The sequence below is a fragment of the Helicoverpa zea genome, chromosome 13, assembly GCF_022581195.2.
Source record: "Helicoverpa zea isolate HzStark_Cry1AcR chromosome 13, ilHelZeax1.1, whole genome shotgun sequence".
Lineage (NCBI taxonomy): Eukaryota > Metazoa > Arthropoda > Insecta > Lepidoptera > Noctuidae > Helicoverpa > Helicoverpa zea.
This window is the reverse complement of record NC_061464.1, coordinates 8,233,612-8,255,818: the sequence shown is the minus strand read 5'-3', so window position 1 is coordinate 8,255,818 and position 22,207 is coordinate 8,233,612. Positions and strand designations below refer to the sequence as shown.

General features: G+C 36.5%; 1 protein-coding gene across 1 annotated transcript; it reads right to left on the bottom strand.

The window, feature by feature from the left end:
• Positions 1-18,007: 18,007 nt before the first annotated feature.
• LOC124635788 lies at positions 18,008-19,967 on the bottom strand. Its single transcript, XM_047171743.1, has one exon. The coding sequence runs from the start codon at positions 19,953-19,955 to the stop codon at positions 19,014-19,016; it is 942 nt and encodes a 313-aa protein (XP_047027699.1). The 5' UTR covers positions 19,956-19,967; the 3' UTR covers positions 18,008-19,013.
• Between the last annotated feature and the right edge of the window lie 2,240 nt (positions 19,968-22,207).

The following is a 22,207-nucleotide window of genomic DNA, read 5'->3' as shown; positions in this document are numbered from 1 at the left end:
ATTAAGAAACTTTAAATAAATATTTACACTAGTTTAGATACAGCATTTTTGTTGCCAAGGAGAAATATATACAGTTTCTAATGGCACTTTTGCTTGCAGGCTAATGACATCAGTTCATCAATAAAATGGTGTAGAAATTGCTTAACCCGTTGTGTGCCGGTGCGCAGATATACGCGAGACACAATTGATATTCTATTTTTCTATAATTAGCAGCATACAAGCGGTTAATACCTATTTAATTGCTTAATACAGTCGTTGCGCCTAATCGATGGCAGAAAGTGTGACAGTCTTACCAAAAGGAGCTACTGGGTTGAAGGGGTCTGACAGGCAGTCGTTCCATTTAAACACATGACACACACACAGACAGACAAGTGTTCAATAGACGTTTAAAAGTTTTTGGGGTATTACAGTGATTCTCTGCTACAGTTGGATATGAATCCGATCCCACCCTAGTTGGAAAAGTCAATACGGATGATGACCTGTTTAAATATGTATTAAGAAACATACTAAAGTTTTGATAACACACGTAGGAAACTGCTCAATTGCTTCGGAAACTAAGTTAAACACACAATGCAGCTAAAACTTTATTCACAGAGCACTGTGGACGCAGGTGTTTATTCGTATGCGAACAACGCCGGGCTAATATTGCTAGCTAAATGTAGAGAGCACTACTATTGGTGGAAACAGATCTAGAAATGAGATCAATAATTTTATTTTGTTTGACTTTTTATGAAGCAAAACAAAAAAAAATACCACGTGAATGATTAATTGGTATTGAATAGCTTTTTATTTATCAATTTACAAAACTAATATACAATCATAACTTTTTATTTCTTTTTAAACTGACTTCCAAAAATGTAGTAGGTATGTAGACTAGCTGCTACCAGCGACTTCGTCCGTTCAACATTCGGACTTGCTGCAAAGAGAGGGAGGAATAATAAGCAGCAGCCTATCCAATTATCTAAATCTGTGCATACGTACCTACCGCTTCTTCACCTGCAAATAAATAAAATGTAAACTATTAATAATTTGTTTTTTGAATGGGTATTTAAACACTACCAACACAACTAATACCCATTTCATACATAAAAATGATTTTTTTAGACAAGGCATAAACTGACGTTTAAAGGTAGAATTCCGTGGATAGCGGCTACGACAGCCGCGCGCGGCTTACGACAGTCGTCGGCCGCGCGCGACAATAGTCAACCTATGAAAATGTATGGCACCGTTGCCGAGGTCCGCGACAGTCGCGCGCGGCCGACGGATTTCGTAAGCCGTTCGCGGCCGTATGCATCTCAACATGGTCTAGCGCTTAGTAACATCTATATAATTTTAGTAAAACCAGAATTGAATTGTTTTTTATTTAGTCGGCAAAACTTCCTTTTGTTTTCATTACAATACAAATGCTTTTGAATCAGTATTGGGTAGTATCCTTCATCATTTCTACTTTTTAAAAATAGGGTCGATTGATAATCTATTTTCATAATACAGCCACAGCAATACGTCATCCTCTTCTTCTTCAAGGATATCAATTAGCACTTCGACTAGAGGGAACGGACGAACAAAATCTACTAATTTCAACACAATGCCGCGCGCGGCTTACGAAATTCGTCGGCCGCGCGCGACTGTCGCGAGCCTCGGCAGCGGCGCCATACATTTTCATAGGTTGACTATTGTCGCGCGCGGCCGACGACTGTCGTAAGCCGCGCGCGGCTGCGTAAGCCGCGACCCACGGAATTCTACCTTAAAAGTTTTTGTGGTAAGACGGTGAAAGTCGCGCTGTTTGTTAATTTCATTTATTGTCTGTCAATAATGTTTTAAACATTTTAGAAATATATTTAATGTACTGAATTGACCTCTCTACAGATTTATTATACATAAGTATAGATATAGCAGTTTTTTATATGTAGACAGAGAATATTATTTGGTTTACTTTGGTTAATAGATTTTAGACCTTTGCGAGAATCTAGAAGTTTGTAATTATTTGTATTACCCATCTCAAAATTACAAATATGCGAAAGCAAACCGATTTAGTTAAATCATATTTGGTACACAGTCTAGAGACCTTGAGAAAGTACATAGGTATCTTTCTTATTTTCATTTATTTATTTTTAAACATATATTTTACATTTTTAAATATTAAATATAAAAATAAAAAACATTTAAAAATATAAAAAATAGGTACCATATTAATAGGTTCCTTTAATGGGATGGAAGCATGAGTTAACATTAAATGATGTATCATCATACAACTTTATCAGCTATCTAAAAAAAATGCTTCGTCCCTATCTTCTTTTTTTAAGTCGGCTAAAAAGGCTCTCGTGAACCGTGGTAGGGGTAGCACACAAAGGACTCAGGTGCGTGCTAGTTAACACCCGCCAGTCGATATATCGCCAAATCTCGTCGCAATCGCATTGCGATTCAATTACACGTGTTTAGCTGTTTACTGCTAACCAGTTCCAAAGTTATATTGTACAAAAGTGATACTTAAGGATTATAGTTCGGCCATTCAGAGAATGCGTTCCTGACACGTCGCGATTGAACTGACGACGTAACTTTGCAATGGCGTTGCAGTTACGATAAAAATATTTTTGCTGGTTGTTTACCGTTTTAACAATTGAGGAGCATTAAAACAACATTATTATATCAATAATCAATGAATGTTATTACGTCGTCAGTTCAATCGCGACGTGTCAGGAACGCATTCTCTGAATGGCCGAACTATAGGTATTTGAGTCCATTTTTGGTAAATACTGTTATGACATGAGTAGGAGTTATGGTTATTCGAGTAATAGGTTTTGAAACAATTGAAAGAGCCATAGCCAATTTATCTAAGATCTGAGGATATATGTACATTTTTAGGGTTCCGTACCTCGAAAGGAAAAAACGGAACCCTTATAGGATCACTTTGTTGTCCGTCTGTCTGTCTGTCTGTCTGTCTGTCTGTCTGTCTGTCTGTCTGTCTGTCTGTCTGTCTGTCAAGACCCTTTATCTTAAGAACGCGTGGACGTATCAAGCTGAAATTCACATGAAATACTCGGGTCTATTGTCCCTTTAGGCTGTGAAAATATCAAGCTTCTAAGCCAAGCCAATCAAAAGATACAACCGATTATGTCGATATTTTCAACAAATTCTCGACACTCGCAAAGGAATCAAAACCTACAGGGTACTTCCCGTAAACTCAGAATCTTGAAATTTGGCATGAAGCATTGTTATATAATGCAAATATGGGAAAAATTGCGAAAATCTCATTTTTTTTGTTATATAATATAAAAAAAATATTTTAATAAAATGAAACTTACTACCTTATTTCTCACGAACGAATAAAGGTACCAAATTGAAATTTATACCAAATACCTAGGTCTATTGTCCCTTTAAGCAATGAAAAAATCAAACTTCTAAGTTAACGCGATCAAAAGATACAGCAGTTTTACCGACACCTTAGACGAATTTCCGTCACACGCTAGGGAATCAAAACCTACAAGGTACTTCCCGTGAACTCAGAATCTTAAAATTCGGCACGAAGCAACGTTATATAGTACAGATAAAGGAAAAATTGCGAAAATGATAAATTTGAAGTTACATAAAATATTAAAATATTATTTTTGCTTACATGACATAAAATATTTTTTTAATAATTATAAACTTACTACCTACCCTTTTTCACATGAACGCGTAGAGATATTAACGTTTTGAATAAAAAGTGAAATTCATATCAAACACTTCTTAAATATAATGGCCTCTAAACTGTGAAAAATTTTAAATCATTCAAGGTCATTGGGCACCTTAGTATGAAAACCATACCCACGGCGGATACGAACGAAATATAGCACAGTATAATGATAAAGGCTCTGATTTACTATGGCATTAGTCGCATCAATGTGAACCATGGGAATCTAGAGAAAATCAGGTGTAAACATTAAATATTTTCCTCATTTCAATGGGGAATTTAAACGACCAAGTTTGACGGAATTGAGAAATCATTTCTTTGTAGTGAAAGAGTATACTCGCCGTTTATTTCCATTGTCATCAGGTCAGAATCTGATGATGGAAATCCTGAGAAATCGAGGGCAACTATCAGAAATTGTAGGCATGCATAGGATTAAAACTTGATTCTCAGATGTATGTCTGGTGATACTGTCAAACAGTGAAGGTTTAGAGCTTACCTGATGATGGAGACGTGAGAAAGTCGAGAGAACTCCTCAACAGTATGTTTTAGTTACGTCGTGTTTGGGCTTATATTATTCGTATTGACGAGAACTTTTCACAAAAGTTATAAAAATAAAAACTTTTTACAAAAAAAAAACAACTTCTAAAACAACAAGAAAACTGTTTATATGCATCGGTCTAGATCTCGGTGGTTAAATAAATATAGATGCATCCTCTAGACACCGACTTCTAGACCGATGCACCTAACATCTTTTTAATTTCTTTCTTGCTTTTGTTTTCTTGTTGCTTTTTTATATGTTTGAAGTTGGATTTGTTTGTAAAATGCTACAAAATAAAATAATGCCGACTTTATAAAACAAAGAAAGGGACAGAATTACACTTTTGTCAAGGCTCTAGAAACCAGGCGGAAAAAAACCTGAAACTGGGGCTCTTTAGGTGATTAATCCCTCAAAAATAAAAGATCCCATTCCTGCAATGGCTGCTTTAACCCAAGTTAGTAGTGAATTCTCATCACCTAAAATAAAATAAGCTCCAACACAAGGTTACGTTATAAATTGTAAAGGAGTTCCCATAACTATATCTGATCTTAGCTGTCGATCCCACAATGGCAGTCAAACCTATCTTTGTGGAAAGTCTTCGCCAATACGAATAAAATAAGCCCAAACACGTGGTAGTTGCAACATACCGTTCGGGAGTTCCCTTGACTCTCTGTAGTCTCCATAATCAAATCAGCTCCAAACCTTCAGTTTACCAGTACCCTCAAAAATACACTCACATGTCTGGTTATGACTCGATGCGTGCCTACAATATTCAAGAGTTGCCCTCGATTTCTCTGGGTTTCCAGATCCTCATCAGATCCTGGTCATCCGGATTGGCACCTTCCTTCTTTATGAAATGTCTTTACCAATAAAAACTAGCATTGCAACCTGTACAATCCTCTGAAACTGCTTGTCTTTTATATTTTTCAAACGATCCTGGACATTCGTCTCCATGGAATTTTAATAAAATATTTATATTCAAAGAAACGTCATACCATTCTCCACGATTTAAAACGACTTTGATTCATGTCCGCCACTTTTTACAAAGCGGGTCAGATATGCTCCATGACCTTTAAGACATAATTAGTTATTTTCAATCAGATTTCTGAATGATGACTATAATGTTGTATATAAATAACTTCAATAAAATAACTTTTACAAGGTACTGGCCTACTATTTTAGTTATATTATAAAATAAAAAATATTAACTATTTTGACTCTCACGAAATTACCATAACTATGATTGTTCTAAACTGAACGGTTGGCGCGAAACTCACTTTTTATCTATACAGCATTTGTACGGAACCCTCGGTGCGCGAGTCCGACTCGCACTTGGCCGGTTTTTTTAAATAAATAGTACTTATGACTTCAACAATGTTGTTATAAGAAAACTGACGTTTATGTTGTCGTTGTACTTGCGTACCAATATTTATCTACTAAGAAATCACAGACGAAATATGAAGACGAATATGCATATTTCACGGAAAAGAACCTACAAATATAAAGTTCATAAGCGTTCCCACGTACCTTCCATCATACAAAATGCACCTAGCCATCTTTCCCATCCCTTATATTTTAATTATCACCTCGGGAAGTACTCAAGGGCCTGACCAGGCATAATTCAAATCGGTAGCTCAGTGGCGCCCTCTCTTGAGAAGTGGCGTCAAGCTTCTCGAATATTCATCAGACTGACTTGATTACTTCGACAGTCTGTTGTGTACCAGTCTCGTGGAATAGAATGGATTTTGGCTCTACTAGGACGTCATTTGTGGCGTCATTTTTTACGATTTGTAATTTAGTGTGCATGTGAGTATTTATTGTGTCAAAAAAAAATAAAAAAAGACTGTAATGTTACAGCCTTTTTATCATCCCACTGCTGGGCACAGGCCTCTTCTCATACGGAGAAGGATTGAGCATTAATCACCACGCTTGCTCAATGCAGGTTGGTGATTTCAGACTATAGTCCAGGTTTCCTCAATATGTTTTCCTTCACGTTTTTATCAGCCATTGGTGTCCAAGATATACTTAGAAAGTACATACAAACTTAGAAAAGTTGCATTGGTTCTTGACTGAACTGGAATCGAACCCTCACCCTCATACTCGAGAGGTTGGTTCTTTACCCACTAGGCCACCACGACTTTTTTTTATCACCTTATATATTAAAAAAGACTACATAACTAAAAGTTTATATTTCCACGACTGGCCATCCATTACATCATGCATTTTTTTACAACATTATACAATTTCACATATTTTGTTGTTTATTGTTTTCGAGCCATTTTTTTATTTTTATTTAGGTAATAATTATATGTAGCTCTCTCCCACGGTTTTAAACTTGTCACAAGAGAACTACTTCCCTGATCCAGATGTGAGTAAAATGTCCTGGTTTTGAGCTATCCCCCCACCAATTATCAGCTAAATCGGTTCGGCCGTTCTTGAGTCATATTTTAATTGTAAATCATAATAAGCGTTATTCAAGTATATACGTAAGATACCTGATTCTGGTGCTTAATTTTTTATGAGCGCCAGAAAAACCAACACAATTTTTTTTGGACAGAGTATAAAATTCTAGCAGAAGTTAAAATGCATGCAGATTGCAGATGCCTGATTGTAATCCTAACTAGGGTAGCTGCCCCAGTTGCACCTATATTTAACCCTCAAACAATAACAAGAACAAACAATCAAAGAGCACTCAAAGCTGATGAAACAAAGCTTTTTCTTCATCCAAGTAGTAAATACTGAAAAATTCATACATTTTGTCAGTACCGTCGGCAACTCAAGTACAGCACGGTTAGCATATCGCAGAGATCGCCTGTTCGAATATTCAACAGCTCTTTGTTGCTGACCCTACTTACGGAGTACGGTATGGTAATGACGGCCCTGTTTGTTTTTCATGGCATTTGATTTTGTAGCTTTTGTTTAGATTATTTTGGTGGTAATTTTAATTAGGTAAAGAAGCGATGGATGTATTGAAAGATAATATGGCTGGAAAGAATATTACTTACGATACCACGCCAGACAGTAAATTATAGACCACGAAAGAATAAAAAAAATGGGATGATAAAAGAGAATATAATGGTGATTTTAGTTACAGCCTTTTTATCGTCCCACTACTGAGCACAGACCTCCTCTCACATGGACAGTGGTGATTTTAATAATATTTTTATGACAAATTATTTTGACTTTCGTAATATTAGAATAGAAGACGCGTTTATTTTCTGTTTTCATTTTTACAATACATTAGCAAGCTAACAGCTTGCTGCAAAAATGGTTTTGAATTCAAGAAAAAAAAACAGACTTCTAATAGAAAAAGGAGGTTAGATACCTACCTTTTTTAACTCTCGGTGTGATATTATGTAGTGCTATTCTATAAGACTTCACTCTAAACTTCGCATCTATATCCGCAGGGAGTTACTACACTAGCGCTACTCTTGCGAGCGTGTTTGCGAGTTGAACTAAATTAAACTCGAGATTTTGACAGATAAAGTATGAGATGACTTTTAGAACGTTTTGAATCGAATGTGAAGTGAGTGTGAATAGCGAAGTTAAATGTGAAGTGAAATGCGAGTTGTTGTTCGAATTTTATAGAATCGACGTAATGTAGCCTATTATAGTTCGGCCATTCAGAGAATGCGTTCCTGACACGTCGCGATTGAACTGACGACGTAACTTTGCAATGGCGTTGCAGTTACGATAAAAATATTTTTGCTGGTTGTTTACCGTTTTAACAATTGAGGAGCATTAAAACAACATTATTATATCAATAATCAATGAATGTTATTACGTCGTCAGTTCAATCGCGACGTGTCAGGAACGCATTCTCTGAATGGCCGAACTATACTACACTACAGCCTACTTAGGGTAAAAAGAAACACGAAAAAATGTCGGCGCAGATTTCTTTTCACAGGTGACAAAAGGGTGACCTTTTATGAAGCCTTTAGTTTCTTTTGTCTTTGTAAATACCGAAGCAATGAAGTAAAACAATATTTTTGCGTAACTTGGTTAGCTTTATTTCTGAACAAACTTAAAACTATACTTAACTACTAAAGTAGGAGGTAGTAGAAGTACTTTGACGCTTAACAGTTAATCTATTACATACATTCTAACTTTTATTTATAGTTCTTTAGTATTTAAAATTATTTTACTACTACCTAAATATTGTATACCGACTATGGCTTTTCTACTTTCCATTTGTGTACAGTTATTTGTCATAATTTCAACGTTTTGCTTCTCTAAAACTGACCCGATTTTATAGCACTCAAGCTTACAAGAGTGTTTATTTATTTGAGATATATTTATGTTTGTAAACGCGCCTACTATATGAAGAAGTATGTGTCGTTTGGTATCTTATAAATAAACAAATTAAGATTAAATTTATTTATTTATGATAATATTAAACCTAAAATTATGACAATCTAGTTTAAATTAATGAAGCCTGCATACTTACATAAAAATTACTTCTATGTTGTATCATAAGATAAAAGTAAAATGATTAGAATTCCTGTCACAACAGTGATGAAACTGCCAAATATACATACATTACTAACAGCGCTTTCACTCAATTTTTTTTTACTTGGCGTTTGGTTTTTCCGCTCACTGTAAATCCACCAAACGCTTACGCACGACACATTCTGAGAGTTAAAAAATTGTAGCTCGGCCTTGTCTGGTTGTTGTCAACTGTTTTCTGTAGGCTATATGAGCGCGAATGAACCGTGCGATGTAACTCGGAAAACACTAAAAACTTAATACTAAAATTCCCTATAACTGTCCTAAATACTTGAACTAAACTATAATCACAAACAAATCTTGAATTGAGCACGTTTAATTAGTTAAATCTAATTTTTGTTTCAGTTCTACAATTAGCCTAAATTGAATCTAATTAAATCATTACTTATACTATAAAGCCAAAAAGTTTGTTTATTTAAACTTGCTTTTCTCAGGGTCTCTGGATCCGGTAAGGACAAGAAAACAGAGTTCATTTACCGAGTACTACTGCTACTTTTGTTTTGGGCTCGAATTGTAGTTGTCCGGGGTCGATCTGTGTACGGGATACAACCTCTAAAAAATCGTAGACTCAAAAATAAAACTTTTAAAGGCTGTCATATTAACATTTCCTTTTGGCAAGCATTTGGCTTGCAGGGGTCCGGTGTGCCACCAAGTTCTGAAATGCTTGTACGTACAGAAATTTTTAAAAGCTTTTTTATTATTTAACATTTTGCAAAGATCACAGTAGCCTTTAAAAGTGTCCTTTTTATGTATGGTGTAGTATTTCTTCCAGCTGAAGTATTCATTGTAAACACTTGGGTTCCTCATGGTATGGTCTAATAAAGCTGCTAGTTTTTCTTCAGTGTAATATTGGAAGTTTATGTACGAGTTGTCGGGGAGAAACCTGCCGACAAAAATGGTTACTTGTTAACTTCAACTTGTTCAGCCTTTTAGTCCCTGGGTTATCATAATTTGTTTCGTATTTTATAAGAAAATTTACATTTGAAATCAATTATCTTGATAAAAATTCATAATAATTACAAGTATGATTGTTTTCTCAAAATTCGAGGGGCACTTTCATATTTCGAGAAACAAATAACTCAGGATTTATAAAAATACTAGATATATACTATATATATAATCACTTAGTAAAAATGAAAAATATTTTTTATATCTCTCATAAACAACGAAAAAGTGAAATGCATCTTACTTGTCATATTTAGCGCCTCCAAAAACTACCGGCACAGCATCATAATGATACCCTTTCAACACTTCAGTCGACACATAATCTTCTGAAATACTCCCTTCATACGCCAAGTAAAAGTAATAGTCCCGCTGAATAGTCTTGAGGCAGTCACCTTCAGGGCATTCCATATAACCACACCCATACATATCCAATGTCAAATTAAATTCTTTCAATGCACGTTTTAACCTCGGTACTAAATACATCTTATTAAGTTTCATTTCGCAATCATCTAAAATCCAAGCTATAGCTTTTGTTTTATTTGTAACATGTTTCATACTACTTCTAGTTACCGTTATTGGGTCTGGTTTCGTGGTATCAGCCCATATCACATTTCCACGTGGAGCTACAACTTTACCCCTCAGGTCTCTCACTTCAATAAAAGGGTTGAAAATATCTGAGCTAAATTTGTAGGTCCACGTCCAGTTGAAAAAGTTGTCTACATGTTCGTTGCATATAGGGTTATCTTCAGATGGTTTCATTCCGTAAAATACGTATTTTTGCCTTTCCGATCTGCGCTTCGGAAGGCCAGCATAGCCTCCCAATTTCATTAACATTTCCATATTGAAGACTATAGCGTCGAAATTCGTGTAATCGTCGTTTAAAATTGTCTTGTTTGTTGTTACGTAACAGTTGATTTCCGGGCAGTTCTTCTCTATAAACTGGTTTTGTCCATCGTAATTGAGGTTGTCTTTATCGTCTTCTTCTGTGGACCACACTAAAATATATTTGAGATCCTTGTCGAATCTGTCTACAACCACACCATAAGTCCGTAGTTTACTGAAATGCTCTTCATACTTCCCTATCTGTGAGACCGTGGTATACGCCGTATGGAATGAATAAAAAGCCAAAGCTACGTACATAAAAAGCCCGGTAAAACTCACTATAAAAAATAATTTCGCGAAAGTTTCCGTTCGGGATACTAAATACATTTTGTGGGTTGTTTCGCGTAGTGACTGTCGAACAATGGGAAGAAACGTCGGCTTCATCTCGATAAATAAAGATGAATGCATCCGCTGTCTCATGAGATGACACTGGTAAACAAAAAATTCTTGTGATTTCAAATAAACAAAGCGAGTCAGAGCCGTGCGTAACTGCCTCGCTGAACAAATATTTTAAGCATTACTTCGAATTGGTTGTGCGTTCACGAATTTTAGTTGACGTTTAAAGGAATTGTATATTAAAAGCGATGCAATAGCGTATGAAATCAGTATCTACACAGTAGGCAATTATGAAAATAAATTAGGGAAATATTTTTTGTAATTTTTCGTTGATTTCAATTAAAAAATTTAAAAATAAAAACGTTGATGTTACATTCATTACATGATATAGAAGTCACAAAAAAGGAAAGTTTACTTTATTTTACATTCGAACTAATAACGTCATACCAGATTTTTCTAGTCACAATAAACAGTCTTCAATCGTATTATCTGGATCCCAGCTGTAAGCCAATCAAAACAGGAACTAATATTACAGGCAACCAACGGGGTTGCGTGATCCGTCAACCATCGGAATGCAGACATTCCTTCTCGGATGCCGCGAATTCTGATCGCTAAGGATAGTTGTGGTAACTATCTTCAAATACTTACCCTAATAACACGAAAATCGATAATGTCTCGACATAGGTAGAAAATATGGTGTGTTTTAAGATTTTGTGGCTAAACGAGATTTATCGAGTGACCCGGGGAGCTAGGTTGAGAAGGTCAGATAGACAGTCGCTCCATGTTATACGCTGGTACTCAGCTGCAAACGGTTACACTGGAAGCCGACCCCAACATATAAAATTCTAGGCAGATGATGGTGTCGACCGGAGATTTTTTTATATCTCATGGAAAGTAAAAAATTGGTTTACTAACAATTTTGTTTAGCTTCGAACGTATTTAAATTAGCTTTGACCGCATCTGTTGTTTGACAATGCACAACACATTACTAGACTACGAAAAGTAAGCATGAACACTTTTTCTTCATTAGTACACTTATGGAAAGTTACCAACCTTATGTATGAATAGAGAATTATACGTACAACCTCACATACGCCTTTTGCAGCTGTATTTCCGAACATATTCTTAGCGTACATGAAACTTACTGTAGTTATGGCTTAGTATTGACAAGTCGACGCTTGTCACGTGTGCAAAAGGGGTATATTTTTATGGAATACGTAATTCTGTTTGACTTCATACGCGGTGTCCATATTTGCCGAAGACTCGACGTCCTACATGCAAAGAGATGGTCCGTTTCCACTGTTTGACGTCACACGAGATTTAAGAATCGCGTCAATCACAAATCACTGAGTTATCATAGTTCTCCTTATTTTCTGTCCAGACAAACTCTGCTAATGAGATTTTGAAAAATAACTGTCTGACCCTCGTCCGATATTCGGGAAAAAAGTAGCTATGTCCTTTTTCAGGCTCTTCTTTCGATCAAACAGAACTCGTTCCAGTTTTGGAACCAAACATTTTTGTAGCACTCTATTGACGTAGTAAGATTCTCGTCCATAAATCTTGGAGTCAATGGAAACACGCATTGCCTCTAACGAAACAGGTCTTAGCAAATAGAGGGAGACATCGACTGATAGAAAAATTTTCTCGAGAGCTTTTTGGCTGCGAACAGACGGATCTCCTTTGAGAGGTCTCAACGGAACATTTTATGTTTGGCATAAAGAAATAGGACAAATAACGTTCTCGTGTGCCTTTGAAGACGTCTTGCCTGAGCGAATGACGTTTAGTGGAAATGTTCTTTTTTTAAACTTATTTATGTAGAAATTCTTGATGAATTGGCTACCGATTTGATGTTCCACAGAGTTATGTTAAGTCTGGATGTAGGATTTCTGATTGAGGATTTGAATATTTTTCCCACTTTATGGTTTAAACACGCGGTTTGAATTCTGTTAAAACTACTCCTACATGTCAGACACCAAATTCTAAAGATCTTTTGCGTAAACTTCATGTGAGCTGCCAGCATGGAGGCTGTATATTTCTGTACAATGTACGTACGTTCAGAGAACGTAAAGCCAGGCAGATAGTCAGATAATCTGTATTGTCAACTAAAGCTAGACCGCCTAAAACGTATTAATATCCAGAAGTATGAGTATATTGTCTAACAGCTAACTTATATTTAATTATTTATTTCCTTAGTTAAGTACACCAATGACATTTTAACAAATTGACTTATTTATGTTAACACTAACTTTCGCCCGCGGTTTCACCCGCGTCCCGTAGCCGGATGCTGACAAAAAATCTTAAAACCTTCTCTCGGGTCTAAGTTACATCCCCTCTAATTTCCAGCCAAATCGGTCAAGCCGTTTTCATGTTATGTCGTGACAACGGAAAGCGGGTTTCATTTTTATTTATATAGATATATAGATTTATCCTCCATATTGCCGTCCCATATACCTCTAATAACTCTATAATATTTTTTTAGAATCTTGTAAATAACTCTAGACATTTGATTTAATAAGAAGACATATAAAAAATGAGTTAGGCAGTTGATGATGATTAGCACAATTTGCCTTACAAAAAATGAAACTTTTTCTACAGAACGTCCTCATCCATCAATTTCTCAGTACAAAATAAAGCACTCATATCCACATACACGTAGAGAACAAAACCCTTCCATTGTTATGAAGTTCGTTGCAAAAAAAATCTAAAAAAAAACTTCACCTGTAGCTCTAAAGAGATAAAACTTTACAGCCTACATCCGCATACAATAAAAATGTCGGTTTGTTCGCGTCCTGCATCGTTTGTCATCCGTATATTGTTTCGAAAACATCCGATAGGTTTGTTATAAATGACGTTTCAGTTGGTCGAACATACATACCCCTTGAATTTTGTTCCGTTATAAATTGTGAATTGGTTTATCAACGGTTTGGTATCGCCGATATTCTTTTTCGGAGATTTATGCGTATTGGTTTTAACGTTTCTTTGCTGTTTGCAGGTTTTGTTGGGGTTGTGATAATTTACCAATAAAATAGAATTGTAAAGCTCGGGGATTGGGGAAAGGATTGGGGACTCGGTTAAAATGTAGTGTAATCTGCATCCAAAATATCTTTGTATCTGCGATAGTAATACATGTTTTAATCACAGGAATCTTGATAGCTACCTGTCGTACCGAAGAGTATCATGTTAAAAGGTTGATGTAAACTCTGGTTTAGTTATCTGCATCAAGCAAGACTAGACCTGATGCTAACTGGAGCAAGCAAAATGGCGGGTCTCTTAATTCATAGGTACTTACTATATATTTCTTTCTTATGAAGTACACAAGAAACTTAGAAGAATAAATGAACCAAGGATTTACGCAGTACATGTCGACGGGGACTTTAAAAAAGCGGGTAATAAGCATACAGCCCACCTTAAGGGAGTTACTCGAAACTTGGAGGAATGAGGTAAAATCGAAGTTCTGGAGGCAAGTTTAAAAAGTCTAATTTTCCTTCATACGCGACTAGAGTACAGGCTACGGCGCCGGCACCCGAAATATTAAAGTGGATATGTATTTTTTTTTATTAAAAATAAATATATTCATATTTTAATTTCATCATCTGTTAATAAAAAATAAGTTGAAAAATCATCTGTTATTAGTTTTAAAAAATGATGTATATTTTTCGTAAAAGCATGCAAAAACAATTGATGGCTCTGTATTGTTTAATTGACCACAATGGTTCAATATTTCGTAAAATGCAAACAGCAATTTTTAATCAAATAAAATAAGTAAGTACTCAATAAATAGTTTAACGGCTTATCCACATTAACTTTTGAGGCAGGTAGCTCGCAACATCAGCTCGCGCTATAATAAGGCAAAGTTGGCGATCTCACTAGTGAGATTTTCTCCCAATCATAACTTTCAAAGAAAAAGAAAATGTTCCGCGGAATTGCAGCTAATATTTTATAATATTAACGTAGCTCGTATAGGCAAATGTGAGTTGACTGTACAGAAAATTACGTTTCTTGATATCATGGCGCTAGGAACTTTACATAAGTACATTGCGCTTATTTTTTCTGAAGCTATAACCAGAAGTGAATTCGTAGGGACATCCAGACTCTGTGCCAGATGGGCCACAAGATTGATTGCACCAGTTAAGAAGGCCTTGGTGATCGAAGCGCTCCAGAAAGAACAAAGATGGAGCTGAGTCAGTAAAAATCTGACATTAAGGGCTATCTGATGACTTTCCATCTGATAAAAAGGATCCAGATACGTTCAAGTATGAACGTAAGGTGATAAGGTAAATTATTAAAGTTAATTGGAGGCAAACCTTTGTGGTAGAAGTTAGTGAAATTATAAGCACAGTTGAAGGTAATGTAATAATAATATGTATGTTCATAAACAGGCAGAGTATATCAGGACAGTACATAAGGGAGTCTATTTATTTATTTATTTATTTAGTTTTAAAGAAAGCTTACAGACTAATTACACCAGTTATTTAACAAAGTATATAAAATAATTGCTAATGACAAGCTTCCACATGTTTACATAATTATATTAAGTTCATATTTTTAACAAACGTGTTTCACTTGCTTCACTTTTACACTTAATTCAAGTAGGAATAGGAGGATGGGAACATTTTAGCAGGAAACACAGGTAAATTAACTACATGCGTCTCCCATCAAAATAGTCCATATTCAAAAATTTTCTTATTTTTTGTGCGCTAGTGCAGAATAGGTCAATATCCAGGTGAGATGGCAATTTATTAAAAGCTGTAACGCTGCGTATGCAGAAGGCATTACCCCTATAATTTGTTGATGCGTGTGGTGCCTGTAGTAGAGGCCGATTTCGTAATTTATTTTGATTGGTACGAATAAATATTTTGCTCAGCAGTTCGGGACAGTCAACAGAGCCATTTGCGATATTTATTAAATAACATATATCATTAATATTACGCCTTAATTCAAGTGGTAAAAAGTGGTATCGCTTACAACGGTTTGTTTGCTTTGTAATCTAAGTAAAGTAAAATTTTTTTCTGAACAGATTCAATGCGAGATTTGTATATCTCGTATTGTGGGTTCCATACTTCAGAAGCGTATTCGAGGTTGCTGCGCACGAGAGAACAGTATAGGACTTTTATTGGTTTTAGTGAACGGAATTCAGAACAGGTTCGAATGATAAAGCCTAACGCTTTGAGTGCCTTCTTAACAATATTTTCAACATGCGTGTCAAAAAGTAGTTTGCAGTCATGTACAACACCAAGGTCTCTAATGCTTTCCTCTTTGCCAATAGGAATACCATTCAAAGTGTAGCCCGTTCCTATTGTTGATTTTTGGCGGGTAAATGTTACGTAACAGCACTTAGAAACGTTTAATTGTAATTTATTATTCTTACAATATAATTCAAAACTATCAAGGTCCGATTGAAGTAACTTAGTGTCATTTAAGAAGCGTACACGTTTGAGGACTTTCATATCGTCGGCGTACAAAAGGATTTGCGAGTTCTTAAAGCAATTGTTTATGTCAGATATAAATATGGTGAATAATAACGGTCCCAGAATTGAGCCTTGTGGTACGCCAGAAGGGACAAACTTCCATCCGGATGTGTACCCGCGCAGAACTACAGCCTGTGTGCGATTTTCTATATATGAAGAAAACCATCGAAATAGGTCACCATGTATTCCTGCAGATAAGAGCTTCTGCAAAAGCACACGGTGATCTATACGATCAAAACACTTGCTGTAATCCGTGTATATCACGTCTACTTGGCATCGCTCTTCCATTCCAACCGTTATTATTTCGTTACACAATAACCGTCTTACCACAAAAAAATTTTAACGTCAGTTTAAGAGTTGTCTAAAAAATGTCAAATTATGACGTTGACATATGGTTCATTTTGGAGCCACATTTTTTTTAGACAAGTGTAAAACAGTGGTTAAAGTTTTTGTAGTAAGGCCATAAGAGGTTGGAAGTAGTTGATCGCTTTCTTAAGAAACCATGCTGTTCGGTACCGCATTGGCGTTCCATAGCTGAATAAACTTGCATGTGAACTAGTTTTTCAAGTACTTTAGAAAAAAGACATAGTTTAGATATTGGGCGATAGTTGTCTATGCTCGATCTGTCACCTTTTTTGAAGATAGGGGTTATAAATGCTGATTTCCATAGCCTAGGGACAATACCCTCTCTAAAAGATCGTTCAAATAGAATACAGATCGGCGCCACCAAATATTTTGCGCAGTTAATTATAAAAATAGGCGGAATGTGATCGGGTCCACCTGATTTACAGGGGTCTATGTTTTTTAGTAGCTTAAGTACCGTATCAGGACACACGCTTATGGAACTTATGTTGACCGAGCTATTACTAACGACGTTTACGTCTGGATTATGAGATCCCGGGTCAGGTTCCTGAAAGGTAGACTGAAAGTAAGTGGCGAATAATTCGGCTATACCTTCGCCTGTGTCTGCCGATTGATCCATGTAATGCAAAACATTAGGTAAAGTATTATTATTTCTTTTACTTTTTACGTATGACCAGAAACATTTTGGATTTTTGGCGATGGATGATTCTATTTTTGCCATGTAGTCATCATAACAAACAGCTTCCAACCGCTTTGCCCGGTCACGCAAAATAGAAAAGCTGTGGTAGTCGGACAAATTACCGTAATTTTTATACTTGCTATGGTACTTGTACTTTTCTTTTAAAATCTTTATTAGGGCACTACTAAACCAAGGCGGGTGTATTGATTTCTTTAATGGTTTAACAGGGATGTACAAATCTCTAACTTCGTACAATTTTGAATAGAAAAGACTAAGGGCCTGGTCTAAGGATTCTGTGGATGACAATATGCTCCAATCCATACTTTCCAATGCAGAGTTTATGGCGGCGTAGTCGCCACGTTCAAATATGTATTTTATATTGTTTTTATCAATATACTTATGGACTTCTACGAATTCTACAGTCATAATTAACGGTTTGTGGTGTGCGTCGGCAGGTACAGCTAATGGATCAATACACTCGCTTACTTTTACCACCCCGTTAGAGAAAACGAGGTCCAGTAATCTATTGTTGACATTACGTACACCATTAAACTGTGTCAAGTTGCACATATTTATAGTATCAAAAAACTCCAGGATGTATTGAGCAGTAACATTCACCGGATGCAAACCGATGGTATCAATAGTATTATTCCATTCAACATCGCCACCAAAATTGAAATCGCCAGCTATGAGAAATGTATCTAATGGATTCGAGGATATTACATAGTTGAGTTTCTGATGAAAGTGCTGTAATTGAGTAAAGTACGAATTACCTAAATTTTCTTTGCATAAATAAAGACAACAGATATTAATGTTATAACTTACCGCTGGTCTGGACTTTTTAAGAACAATCGATATCCAAAGATCTTCAGCAGAAGTTCGCCAATCGTGTCTTTCAACTACGGTCAAGTCGTTCCCCACTGCGATCAACACTCCACCACCCCGTGTTTGCAACGTGCGACAATAATCCCGGTCCCTTCTCCACACTAAATATCTACTATCGAATAACTCACTATCACTAATTCCGTCCACTAACCATGTTTCTGTGAATATAATAACGTCAAATGAGTTCGTACAAACGTTACGATATAAGCTACATGTTTTCGTGCGCAGACCCCGAACGTTCTGATAATAAAAATTAATCATTTTTAAGCATCATAATAACAGAATTGACAACCTTAATAAGATATTTGTAACATAACATACCAAACCAATAATTAATTTTATAGATTAACGAAAAATTTAAATATAAAATTAAAATGTAGGTAGGGGCAGAAAACGGCCAGAGACATAATTCCGCACACAGCAATGCACAGTGATAAAAAACACCAAACTTCAAAACTTTGTCAACTAATGAGCTAATGTAGGAAACAAAAGAAGTAAAACGATCCATAATAGTCGCAAGTGAATGAATATGGCAATTTAAATGACACTCTAACACTACGTTCCTAAAGACTAAGTTGGCACAGCAGCAGCCGCCAGTGCAGTCGTGACGACTAGAAAATGATTCACACCGCACTAATGAGCGACACAGCGATTGATGGAATACACTGGGTGCACACACAAGCGTATGGTTCTCAATCTTATTTAGTTTGTTTATGTCTTTATGTTCATTATGATATGAGATTATTTTATTTTTGTTAAGTCTTTTTCGGATTTCAACACTATTGTCGGAGAAGTATCGGTTTTTCGAGCGTGGATTTTTGAATGTTTGACCCAGACGTATTGAAAATCCCTTTCCGCAGCCACTTTTTTGATTTTTGCCAGCAAAGCCTTGTTCCGCAGCGTCAGGTGGTCATTGATGTAAATCCTTTGATTTCCAGGAAGGTCAATCTGCCCTGAAGTAAGGGGACCAGTCTTGAGTACCAGTCTGGCAGCGGCAATAAAGTCTTCCTTGACATAGCGGTTGCAGAAACTCACTATGATAGGCTTCGTGTGGTCTTTTTCACGTGTTGGTACCCTGTTAATGAAGTTCACTTGCGCCTTAGATACTGGATAATCGATTTTCTTTCCAATTTTGCTGATGACGTCAAATAAGTTCTCGTGACTGTTTTGTGGTACACCTTTTATTTCGACGTTGTTCATACGGGACCATTGTTCTTTAGTGTTATTTTCCTCCTCAAGTGTATCCAGGCGGGATCGAAGGACGTCCACCTGCACCTGAACCTTCTCAACCTGTTGTAGGCGCACTTCGAATTCCTTGATCTTATCGTTGAAGGCCTTAAGATCTTTGTTTGTCTCGCTCAGCGATGTTTTCAGGTCTGCGAACTCTGTGCGGAGCAGGGACAATTCTTCTTTAAGGGATTCAAGTGGGGATAGTTTATCAGCTAATGCTTTTATTTCCCTTAGGATAACAGAATCAGAATTTGGCTTAGGTGATACAGCTCCGGAAATTTTACACTTGCTGCAACGCCACGCCAGTTTTCTATCTCCGAGCCTCCGATATCCAGTCTCCGTTACACCCGCACAGTGGAAGTGCAGATCTTGATTGCAACTTGTACAGCGAACTCCATCAGAGAGAGGATCATCGCAAGCTCCACACTTGGAGTTAGTGTTATCCAGATCCATCCTGTCTTTATGTAAGATTTACGAGAAATTAGTGAGAAGTTTGAGAAACACTGGTTTACTATTTTTTGCGATAGAAATTACTAAAGAAGTGGCCGTCCAGCACGAGGCCTACGGCGAGACTGGAGTGACTGGACTATGGAGTAAGAACTTATGTTCTTACTCCCTTATGAGAGTGTATGGGGAGAGTACATAAGGAAGTATATAAGGTACGTACATAAGGGAGTTTATGGGGATCGTACATAAGGGAGCATATAGGGGTTAGTACATAAGGCAGTCTATGGAGTAAAAACATAAGGGAGTACATGGGTTAAGTACGTTAAGTACATAAAGGAGTCTTTGGAGTAAGAATATAAGGGAACACATGGGGTAAGTACATAAGGGAGTCAAGGGGAAAAGAACAAAAGTTAGCATATAGGGTAAATACATAAGGGAGCATATGGGGTTAGTATATAATGGTGTTTATTGGGTAATTATATAAGAGATTGTATGGGGAGTGTACATAATGCAGAATATGGGGTAAGTATATGTTAGTTATATATATATGGAAATTTCTATTGTTTATAGTCAGAAAACTGAGTCGTGAAGTCAGTGAGTGTGAGTGAAGTCGTGGTGGCCTAGTGGGCAAAGAACCAACCTCTCGAGTATGAGGGCGCGGGTTCGATTCCAGGTCAGGCAAGTACCAATGCAACTTTTCTAAGTTTGTATGTACTTTCTAAGTATATCTTAGACACCAATGACTGTGTTTCGGATGGCACGTGAAACTGTAGGTCCCGGCTGTCATTTAACATCCTTGGCAGTCGTTGCGTCCTGGGTAGTCAGAAGCAGTAAGTCTGACACCAGTCTAACCAAGGGGTATCGGGTTACCCGGGTAACTGGGTTGAGGAGGTCAGATAGGCAGTCGCTTCTTGTAAAGCACTGGTACTCAGCTGAATCCGGTTAGACTGGAAGCCGACCCCAACATAGTTTAGGAAAAAGGCTCGGAGGATGATAGTCAGAAAACTGAGACCAGTGTGCACATTATACAGCAGAGATTTTTTCAATACAAGTTCGAAAGAGGAATCGACATGTCTGTTTGTGACATGTTGTCTTATCTAATATACAAGACTACAAGAACCAATTGAAACAGACGGGTGAAGAAATCTCATATAAGACATGAACTCTAACTCTTCAAACCTAGAAACACTCGCATATAACATGAGCACAATAACACACGATTTAAATACAAAAATGGCGTATAAAGTATTAAATGCAGAGAGCGGTAGGTGCGCTATAAATCGTCGTAACATCTTCGCGTCGTGGACCAATTAGTACAAGATGGTGCCGAGTAACACTCGCGGGATGTCGCCATGCAGTACAGAACCACTATTCGTAAAATCCTACTTAATCTTTAAACACGAAACTTCTCTATTCTTCTTTCTCGAAAAAACTACTGGATAGCTTTTTATACCTGTCGGAAAAGTAGTTTCCTCGCGACGCAGATGAAACCACGGGTGGAAGCCAGGTTTTGAATAAAATTATTTGTTTGTTAGTTTGTCTGAATCCCTACTAATATTATAAATGCGAAAGTAACTCTGTCTGTCTGTCTGTTACGCTTTCACGTCTAAACCATTGAACCCATTTTAATAAAATTTGGTACAGAGATACAGTTGATCTTGAGAAAGAACCTACGATAGTTTTTATCCCGGACTTTTGAAGAATTCTCTCGGAAACGCGATATAACCGAACACTACGCGGGCGAAGCCGTGGGCTAGTGTAATATAAAAATAGGAATTTTATTTTGATAACGTCTTAGTGTTATCGTTATAACACAGACGACCAATTTAAAGTTCCTGAAAGAGTTTCTGCATTCGATGGAAAACTTCCAGATTAAAACATATTTTTATTTTATACATATCATAAGCGTTAATTACACTGGTCAACAAAAAAAATATTTTTTTGTTTCCTGAGATTTTTTTTTTGTTTCTAGTCCAATTTGACACGTTTTTTGAAATATGGCAACAGTTTTTATCTAACAGCTTTTGTTTCCGAGTTATAGCTAACTAACCCTCTCACAGTATTTTTATATGGACTTTCGTGTTTTGTTGGATACTTAATTATAATTTATTGTTGTTTACGATATGGCTACGTCAAGAAGATGTTGTGCGCTAAATCCAAATTGTTTTTGCTACATTTGTGGCGAATATATATTTGAAAAATATCGAAAACCTATGTCTGAATTTCTGAAAACTGCGCATCATCAATACTTTAAAATA

Excerpts from the sequence above, each read along its gene's own strand:
- LOC124635788 (XM_047171743.1), bottom strand. The coding sequence starts at position 19,955 with ATGGATCTGGATAACACTAACTCCAAGTGTGGAGCTTGCGATGATCCT.